This window comes from Nelumbo nucifera, chromosome 5 (genome assembly GCF_055504915.1).
Source record: "Nelumbo nucifera cultivar China Antique chromosome 5, China Antique-T2T, whole genome shotgun sequence".
NCBI lineage: Eukaryota > Viridiplantae > Streptophyta > Magnoliopsida > Proteales > Nelumbonaceae > Nelumbo > Nelumbo nucifera.
The window spans coordinates 42446803-42457614 of record NC_142653.1 but is presented as its reverse complement, the minus strand read 5'-3'; the positions used below and the strand labels follow the sequence as shown (position 1 = coordinate 42457614).

At 35.8% G+C, this 10812-nt stretch overlaps 1 protein-coding gene and 1 pseudogene across 1 annotated transcript; both read left to right on the top strand.

The window, feature by feature from the left end:
* Positions 1 to 3186: 3186 nt before the first annotated feature.
* Positions 3187 to 7624, top strand: LOC148791483 (disease resistance protein At4g27190-like; annotated as a pseudogene).
* Positions 6319 to 8115, top strand: LOC148791482 (F-box protein CPR1-like). The gene is made up of 2 exons (XM_088888192.1): positions 6319 to 6382; positions 7487 to 8115. The coding sequence occupies exons 1-2, from the start codon at positions 6319 to 6321 to the stop codon at positions 8113 to 8115; spliced, it is 693 nt and encodes a 230-aa protein (XP_088744318.1).
* The last annotated feature ends 2697 nt before the right edge of the window (positions 8116 to 10812 follow it).

Sequence of the window (10812 nt, the reverse complement as noted above, 5' to 3'; positions counted from 1 at the left end):
TTGTTGGATTGGGAGGGAAATACATATCTAATTGATTTTAGAACAATGTGTTTTTAATTCTATTCCATCATTGTATATTTGCAGTACTTTCTCATTTTTTGTGTTATATCTTTTTTAAAATATTTACTATTTAGGGTTTAATACTTAAACTACACCTATAGTTTAGCAAATAGACTAAAACTTACCCTAATATTTGAAAAATTACTTAAAGTACCCTTAAGTTTCAGATATTTGAAAATTTTTTCCTTTGTTGTTAGCACACTGTTACAATCTGCTCACATGTGATGCCTTGTCACTTATATAATATTTTTAAATTCCAAAAATACCCTTTTGTGGTAAAAAAATATCCTTTCAACCTTGGTGGAAATGTCAATTTTGCCCTTCATTTTTCTTTAAACAATCAAATATATACCACACCTTTCAAATTTACAAAAGAGGAAGCACCAAGAATGTTAAAAACATACAAAATTTTAAATCAAACCAAAGTGTTGAAGTACTGTACATGCAATTCATGTTCAACATATCAAACCTCACTGCTAAACAGATATAACCATATAGATTTTGAGCACAAGAATACACATGGATGAAACCCATTGACGAGTTCTTACTCAATACATTTTTTTGGGTTCACAAATTCAGGTCCAAGATCCCAACTCCTACTTTTCATCATTTTTTTAGCCTCTTTTCACTACTTGTTGTACCTTGCTATGTCTCTAACTCGTTACTTCATTGTGTCTTTCACTACTTGTTGTACACCTATACTACAAGATACAAGACAGTTGGATTGGCTACGTGATGCATGTCAATAAATATTGGCTACGTGAGAATGCATTCTCATGATGTGGTCTGTGATATGGGCATTAAATCCATTGCATCATCATCATCAATAGTAAGAGCAAGAGAAAAGAAAAAAGATTGGTTGCATGGCATGACCGCAAAGGGAATCGAAAGATGATGCATATTAGAATGAGAAGAATCTCACTCATGCACAATCAGATAAAAGGAACTCCCCAGCCAGTTGAAGCTAGTATTCAAAACTCCAGACCGCCTTATTGGTGCAATCCAATTGTGATATCTGGAGGGGCAAATGATGGGGCTTTACTTGGCTCCTAGTCTCCTACCATGGTCCGATCAAAGCCTTCAACCACGTCTTGATTTTCATATCTGAATCCCGAGTTTTAAACCCTTAAAATTAATGCTGAAAATGCATGTCCTACTCTGACTGGGTAGGATCCAAGTATTGCCCCAAATGATGACGATCCTAAATACGTTCTTTGAAGGAATGCCAAAAGTTAGAGTTTTGGACGATCCTAAATACGATCCCCCATTATTATCTTGGCCAACTTCGTCCGGACACTTCATCTGCTGTGTAGCGAGTTGGGACAACTAACCAACCTAAGATTGTTGGATATGAGATGCTATTTTTGCGATTCCATTACAAATTTATTCGTGTTTATTAGAAGAGCCATTTATAATATGGGCAAATTGCATAATAGTATTTTGTATTTGGAGCCTAGTTTCACTTTGATATCCGAATTTCAAAATGTATCAATCTAGTATCTGAACTCCTAAAATGTCTCAATTTAGTTTAAAGTCATTAGCTGCCGTTAAAAGGCATGTGAAAGGACATAAATGCCCTTTGGGTGTCATTTAGTTTTCTTTATCGACCATCGAAATGCCCAAATATGGTGGTGTCAACCGATCTTCTCAGTTTGTTTCATTATCTGTTGTGGGCTTGAAAGTTTCGACTATCTTGATTCTTGAAGAAGAAGATGATAAACAATGACTAACATATCATCATGTGGTATAGATAATTAACAGACTACTAATGAAAATGACTAACCTCACAGTTTTTGGGAATTTTCCTCTATTTCTTTTATATTTTTTCTATTGTTTAGAAAAAATTGGTTAATTAACTGGTTATTATGATTCGTTTTGGATGTCCCATTTCCGACAATTGTCATGGCTACATCTTTAAATATTAATGCCTTAAGAAGACTCACTCATTTGGGTTTATAAATATAATTCATCCTTATGTTAGAAATGTTTAAATATAATTACGTAGATTTATATCAACCACTCTTCATTGCGTACAACCTTAAAACAACTTGATAATTTTAATAGAGTTAGAAAGAAACTGAGTCCCTTTAGATTAAAATAAAATCCAATTAATATCTAACCATAAATAATAACTAGAGGCAGTTAGGTTAGCCACCCAAGCAAGAAGTTGATAATATTTAAAAAAAAGAAAACATTTTATTTAGATAGTGTTTGGTTACGTGGGTGTTTATCCTATATATGGGCATTTTCCTTATAACAAACGGTGTTTTTGTATTAAAAATAAAAGTCAATTGTTGATGGACAGAAAACAACATACAGCATTTTATGTATTAGTAAACAATCATCTTTGGCCTAAAAGCATGGTAAGAACAAATAACTACAAGGCAAAATTGGATTGAACTTGTCTTTTCATGGGTTGCAGTTTGTCTAGTGTAAAGAAAACTGAGAGTTGCATGAATTCATTGTATGTTTACCTTGTTATTATAAACTCAAGGATTTAGTAAAAATTGATCTTTTGTAGAAATTAAGCAAGGATTATCCAATACATGGTTATTAGGAATCACAGAATTATACATGAATTGATTGTGCTATCACGGCCATTTTTTGTTGGCCTTAGTATTTAGCACACAAAATACAAGAGGGCAAAATAAAACCTGTTGTATGGATAAAATATTAAAGAAAACCTGCTCAAAATTGCAGCTGCCAAGTGCCAGAATTAACAGAGAAAAGAAGAGGTTCTATAAACCCAAACTAAAATAAGAAGTTTGGAACTTTGGATTAATTAATACAATTAATAGACACTCTTCCGGTATCCACATGCATCCTGCCTGTTTTTTGATGAAAGCCCGTCTGCAATTCATTCATCTGGCTCAATTAAGAGTGCTTTGCCAATAATAACGCCCCACGTCAGCATCAAGTTTATATTGCCTCACTCCCACATGGCTGACGTGGGGTGTTCTTATTGGTTAAACAGCCCCAAACAGAGCCATCTAAGTCAAGGCTAATCCGGACTCACATCCCACGTCTGAAAAGGGAAAACACCCATAATTATTATAAATTTTTATTTAAGAAGCGCTCAGTATTGATTTTTATCATTGAATATGATTACCAAGAAATCAACTGTATTAATACTTTTTAATCCTTCTTTTAACTTCAAGAGAAATACAAGAACACACAAAACTTTACTAGGAAGTTGACTGTGTATCTCGACAAGTAATTCGAGAATAGTTATTAGATAAGTTGGTTTCATTACTTGCATATTTCGTTCATCACTTCTTAAATTCCCAGTTATCTGTGTGCCAACAGAACCTTCACATATCATTGCTTCATCTCAGACGGCCAAAAAGGCAGGAGATCATCAGTTGAGTCGAATCAGAGAGGCTGGCAACTGGAGCAGGACTCCATAGAGAGAACAGATAAGTACACCCATAAGCCTCCCTTTTCATTAATAACAGAGATCCTCTACTGCTCTACTTTTCAGTTAAAACTTTAGTTGTTATCTACAGTTTTAAAAATTAGAAGAGAAAAGACCCCAAAAAAAGAGGAAAAAATATTTTCATCGCTTTCAATTCTCGTTTCTTTGGATTGTTTCTGGTTCTTGAAATTAAAAAAAAAAAAAAAAAATGGCGTCTCTGTGGATGATCCTGAGTATTGTGGTTAAACCCATTACTGAAGTGGGTAAGTATGTAATAGAGCCTGTGGGAAAGCATATCGGTTATTTTATTTGTTACAAAAAGAATTAATGGCAAAAAAGAGGGATACAGATGATGCAGCTGATAAAAGAGGAGAGGAAATCCAAGAAGCAGTGGGGAATTGGATGAGAAGTGTAAAAACGATTGAAGAAGAAGTGAGAAGGTGGTTTCCTGATGATGGGTCTTCGCAGAATAACAACAAATGTTTGGATGGATGTCGTCATGCTCGTTATGTTCGAGGTAAACAAGCTAATTAAAAGAAGTTAAAAGAAGCTACCCAGCTTATGGAGAAAGCGCCACCGCCTGACAACGTCTCACTTCCTTCATCTGTACCTAGTTTTTCCACAAGTGCGATTGGAGATATCATGCCCATTGAATCCAGGAGATTAGATGTGGATAAACTCATGGAGGCGTTAAGGATGAGAGAGTCAACGTGATCGGGATACACGGTATGGCAGGGATTGGCAAGAGTACCCTAATAAAACAAGTTCGCAAGCAAGCTGCAGAAGAGAAAATTTTTGACAGTGTTGTGATGGCAACCGCCTCCCAAACTCCAAATTTGAGAAATATTCAAGGGCATATTGCTGGAATGCTAGGTTTAGAGTTCAAAGAAGAAGACGGCACAGAAACAAGAGCAACTAAGCTGTGTACAAGGCTGATGAAAGTGAAGAGTGTCCTAGTAATCCTGGATGACCTATGGGAGAGACTAGACTTATCTCTTGTAGGAATTCCTTATGGAAGCGAGCACACAGGTTGTAAGATTCTAGTTGCCACGAGAGACTTAAATGTATGCCATGCTAAGCAAGAGGCATGGGCTTTGTTTAGATGGAGCACAGGTGAAATTGTTGAATCATCCCCTGAGTTCAAAATTGAAGCGAGTAAACTAGTTGGAGAATGTGGCCATGTGGGGGTCTACCCCTAGCACTCGTCACACTTGGAAGAAGGGCATTGCGTGGTAAGGGGGACATAGAAATATGGAAACAGACTGCTACAGAATTGAAGAAGTACTCGAAAGCTACAAGCGTCAAAGGCATGGAGAAAGAAGTGTATTCCTGTATAAAGGGGAGTTGTGATCAGCTAACAAATGCGGAAACCAAACAGTTATTCTTGTTGTGTTGCCTGTTTCCAGAAGATGATATGATAAGCATAGAAGAAGTGATGGAATATGGAATATGGAATAGGAGAGGGAGTTTTTGAAGATGCCGACACGTTGGAAGACGCAAGGGGGAAAGTCCATATAATTATCAGCAACTTAATAGATTGTTACTTGTTAAATGTTACACAAGAACAATTAGAATGGAGAAACGACAGAGAGGCCGGCGAAGAGAAGAAAGATTGGAGAAACGACAAAGGGGTCCCCTCCCTAGTCCCAACAATCCAACAACTCCATGGAAGAGGCCTCTGTTCCAGTGTTTACATCCGAACATGACATTCTCAATTTTCCGGAATTCTGATTTTCCGGTTGGTGATGTCAGGTTCACTGTGAAGGTCATCAGGGCAAAATCTCCGGTTGGTGATGTCAGGTTTGACAGATCACCATACCAGTAGAAGTAGGGGCAGGACTGGTTATCGGCCTTGCAAGGTTGTAGGGGATCAGGGGAGGAGACCAGCTGACAGCGAGGATCACGGCAGGTGACATTCCAGAAGGACCATTCTGCTCGAAGTAGTCATGGCAGGGAAGACATTGTATCCAGTTGAGTATCAAGAATCAGAGAGAAATGCTTGGGAGGAGTACCCACAAAAACGTCCATCAAGTAATCGCCTGACCCAAGGCTGACACCGGATTCTAGAGTTGCCACAAGTCTTCCGGTTGACCCGCTTGTGTCAGATTCCGGTGCTGCTGCCAGTGCAACCACAGGCTTCGGCCCTACCAGCTTCTTCTCTATTAACCTTGAAACTGTGTTCTAGTTCATCCTCTCTGTAATCCTTCTGAAAAGGGTTTGGATTCTGGTCAAGTTTCTGTGGGTGGATTGACATACTGATTCCTTTTTCCCAGCTTCATCTCCATGAGTCATCAATCTGTGTTTGAGGTGGAGCTTCACCATTGGTTTACTGGATGAAGTTTCTACTATCTTATCTCTGTCGCCATCACCATCTTCTTCCTTTAGAATGGTTGTTTCTGTTGGTTTATGCGAAGAAGTCTTCGTCTTTGTGAGACAGCACCCTGTATTTTCTGAAGTTGTGACTGAATTGAAGCTTAGGTGATCGGGGAGTTCAATACCATCAAGGAATAGAAGAACCATTGAACTTAAGTCCATGTTGGCTAGAAACAGCAACAGCGGCACTGAAGCAAATGATAATCAGGATGAAGAAAATATTGGAAAACACCATGCTCTCTTCTTCTTCGTTTGCAGAGCTCCTCCTACATGAAAAGCTTCAAGGGGAAAAAAGTAGACTAGGTAATTAAAACGTAAAATTAATCGAACTCCAATTCAAAGCAGATATTCTTGCAGAGGAAGAAGAAGAACAATAGGAAGAGAAGTATCAGTTTATCGAGATCCAATTAGTTTCTTGATAAAGAAACTAATACCCGTACTTTAAACCGTGTACTTTAGGTTGTTTCCAGATGGTGCATTCGCCTGACACCACCGGCATGAGGGAGCTAGTTCTCGACGTCTTTGTAAATGCAAGTATGAACAGTGGTTCCTACTTGCATTGTTGGGTGGGTTATTTTAATTATTTTATTTGGTCAAAATAGCATTGGGGGTATTTAAGACTTTTTATCCTCTAACCAACGGAAATCTAAAGTTGGGTACCAAATTGTCCCAAATTGAAAGTTTGGGTACTAGATTGTCATGATTTAAAGTACGGGTACTAAATTGGCACTCGACCTAAAGTACAAGGTACCTATAGGGAATTTTCCCAAATTATATTTATTAGTAATAATTTTAAAATAATAGTGTATATTCATTATATATTTATATATACTATAATTAAATATGCTTTCAATAAATATGTATTGTTCTTTTATAAATATGATTTTAATAATAATTTATAAATGTATTTTTATTTTCTTATTTAATAGAAAAATATCAATAATTATTGGGGATTAAACAACTATTATTTAACTTTTGAAATTTAATTTATCGTATTTTTGTTATAAATTTATTTTTAGTAATTATATATTTTTTATAATTTATTTATTAATATTTATTAGAGATTAAACTATTATTTGAGATTACGCTATTTATTGACTAATTTAGTATACTTTTAGTATTTATTATATTTTTGTAATTGTTGTATTTTTATTATATATCTATTATATTTTCATTATAAACTTATATTCAATTATTGTGTATGTTTGCTATAAATTTTCAATAATTATTGGAGATTAAACTGTTGTTATTTATTAGAGATTAGACTATAAATTTAGTTGAAATTAGGAGTATTCAATAATTGGTTCAATTCAGTTGCAGGTTGTTTCGCCAATCAAACCGATCTGGTCAAGTCTGCAATTTGTCACTCGAAACCGATTGACCATTAGCGTAAATCCACCAAGTAAGGTTGTACTGATTTGGATCTATTTTCGGTTTAGTTTGTTTGTTTAAAAGATTTAAACTTAAAAATTAACTTTAAATTTCATAAATTACAATGATATTATTAAAAAATAAACTACAAAAATTAAATCTATGATTAAAAATATTTTATACTAATAAATATGGGAATTTTCCTACTTTCCTGTATTAAAAAAAATTAAATATAAATATAAAATATTAATATATATTAATTTCAAGATTGTAAGGATTGCAAAGTTTACAATGTGGATGGTGCCTCTTATGAATATGAGTTCAAGGTTTACACAGTAGGAAGGAATTCTTGGAAACGAGTTGATGGAATTCCTCCATTCAATGTTCTAGGTCTTTTAGAAGGGAAGCCTGTCAATTGTGCTCTTCATTGGCTAGCATTACTTGGCATTGGCAATGAAGCAGACAGACCCAACTTGATCGTTTCTTTTGATCTTAAGACCGAGAAGTTTGGGAAGGTGCCATTACCAGACTTTGTGGATGAAGATTGTGGCATGGTTTTAGAGGATTTGGGAGGGTGCCTCTTTATGGTTTGTAACTACTGCTATAAGTTAGAGCCTGAGCACCGTGTTGATATATGGATGATGAAGGAATATGGAGTGAAGGAATCATGGACTAAGCAGTTCTCGTTTCAGGAATCAATGCTAATTCCATCCCATAGATGGCCTGTGAGACCATTGTTTATTACTGAAAATGGTATTCTGCTTCTGCAATTTCATGGGTGTCTGGCTTTTTATGATCCAGAAACTGCAACAGTTTCTGGTAATTCATTAGATGCATGGGCGGTTGAGGGACCTTTGGAGACCGGAGAGTCTCACCTCTCCCTACAGTTCTGTTGAAACCCCCCCCCCCCCCCCCCTCTTGGGTAATTAATGCAAAATCTCGTTTTTGTGGTCCAGGGTCTTTATTAGAATGTATGTTGGATTTGGTGGTTCCGTTTTTTTCTCCTCTTTTTAATCAGTCGGAGTTTTTTATGGAACAGCATAAGCCATTTGTTCCGTATGCTCTGTTTCTTTGCGATACAAACTCCGAGTTGGGGCATTTTATATTTTTTTGATTAAAATTAATACATTAGAGTATAAGATAGTTGGAGCATTTAATGATGGGCCCAGATTTAAAACAAACAAAATGAATGCAAAAAGGATTTAAAATGTGAATGGTGTTTGTATTCATAAACTAAAGAAAATCATCGTTTACTCGAAATAACATTATCTGAAACCTTGGTGGCAGAACAACTCAGTGACCCCAACGAAATATGAACACGCCGGTGTTTAAAATGAAAAATCAACTGATGTGATGCGTTTTCGCATTTCATGAGAGATCGCTGAACTGTTCTGCAACCAAAATCACAGGTAATGTGAACTCTGTTTGCTCTCTAGAGAAACAATCCAGCATGGAGTGGACACTTTAATGGGATACAAATTTGCAATTTCAATGATTTTTTTTTTTTTTGAAAGGTGCAGTTTCAATGAATTCAGATATGCTTGTCACAGAACGCTCTTCACACCATCCTTACAGCACATCTTGTCGTGCATTGAAAACTATCTCTCAATAAAAAGACAAGATATCTGAGATGTTACCAATGTACAGTGCTGTGAGGTTGGTGTTAGGAATTCTCAGATAGTCTCAATTTCAACCCAAACCACTCATTTAGTTCAGTTCCTGGTTCTAATTGGTGACAATTGACAAATGGGCCGGTCAAATAACCAATTGGCTGTATTTAGGTGGGTTGGGTTATGGGTACCCATTTCAATCAATCACTTATCTCAACTTTCAATTCTCTCTCCTCCCTGCCCCCAATTTTATCTCCTTTGGCTTTCCATTCTTTCTCTCTAAGAGCATGTTTGTTTCCTCTTAACTCTTATCTCTTAAGAAGAATATTTTAACTTTAAAAGCTGTCACCTTCCCAAAGTTCTTATTATATCATATATAAAATCAGCCTAGGAAGATAAAGGAAATGAATACCGGCAAAATACAATATTTCCTTACTTCAAGGCTGTTTCATGCCACTCAGATCTATTACCCACTAAGTTTTCCCACATCCTTACCCACAAGACACCACCGTCATTTGAGAACATCTCCAATAAATGACAAGAGAGATATTCCCAATGCACAACTGTAATGTGCTACGATAATAGAGATATTCCTAATGCACAACTATAATGTGTTGTGGGTAGAGATGTGGGAAAAAGTTGTAGGTCGCAGATCCAAGTCCCTTTCATGCATGTTCAATGTGAGTCAATGATCATTGTAAAAACTAGAAGGTACCTATTAGCTGGTAGGTAAGGCTCATAAACAAAAAATGAAGGTGTTTTTTGCCAAGTCTTTTTTGAAAGATCTTCCTATAGACCTAGTAGTCAAAAGATGATACGAGCTTTTGTATTAGGATCTTAACAGCCTGTTTGTTAAGGCACATCTTTCTGTGTGAAGATATGATGAAAAAAATTGAAAAAGCTTCATTTGGAGCTTCCCAAAATGGGCCTACTCCAGTTGTATGGCCCATAAACAAAAAATGAAGGTGTTTTTTGCCAAGTCTTTTTTGAAAGATCTTCCTATAGACCTAGTAGTCAAAAGATGATGCGAGCTTTTGTATTAGGATCTTAACGGCCTGTTTGTTAAGGCACATCTTTCTGTGTGAAGATATGATGAAAAAAATTGAAAAAGCTTCATTTGGAGCTTCCCAAAATGGGCTTCACACATTTTTTAGGGCAGCATCTATTGGTGACTAGATTTTTTTCCAACCAAACAAAAAAGACCAAAATTTGAGTTACTGGGGTTCTAAACAGTCGGCAGCCCACGCAAAAGATGCGCCAAGTGAGGCCTAGTCAGTGGTCATTAATTGTACTTGGTAGCAATCTACTAAAGACCAGCCTGGCCTAGCCCACAAAATTTCAGATTTAGCCTTGGATTCGTTCAAAGTCTGGAACCTAGACTAAGTTAAGTACTTTTATGAAAGTACTTTATAAAACACAAAAGTACATTTGTAAAAGTGCTTTCATAAAAGTCTTGCCATAAAAGTGCTTTCAGAAAAGTACTCTCACAAAAGTGTTTTTATAAAAGTGCTTTTGTAAAAATACTTTCTTATAAGTGTTTTCATAAAAATATTTTTATAAAATTCAAATAGGGATAATTTTCTAAATGATAATTTAAAATTCAACAAGGGACAATTTTGGAAGAAAAAAATTGAATGTATAAACACTTATAAAAAATTAGAAATTTGAGCTAAAAAAATAAATATTTATTTTGAACATATTGCCTAAATACCGATAAGTACTTAATAGTCCAAATAAATACTTATTTTTAAACACTCCCATTTATGGCCTAAACCTATATTAGGCCCAAAAGTTTGTTGGATAGACTTAGGACAAATACTTACTTTTGGTGCCTAAACTAGTTTTTAGCATGGGGCAGAGCTACCCCAATCTTGTTCTATCAAAAAAAGAAAAAGAGCCCGACTAGATGCCTAGCCGGGCCCATAATCAGCGCTAGATCAAATCATCAAACCTTACCCAAGAAGGTTTCATTGGAATGCTTCA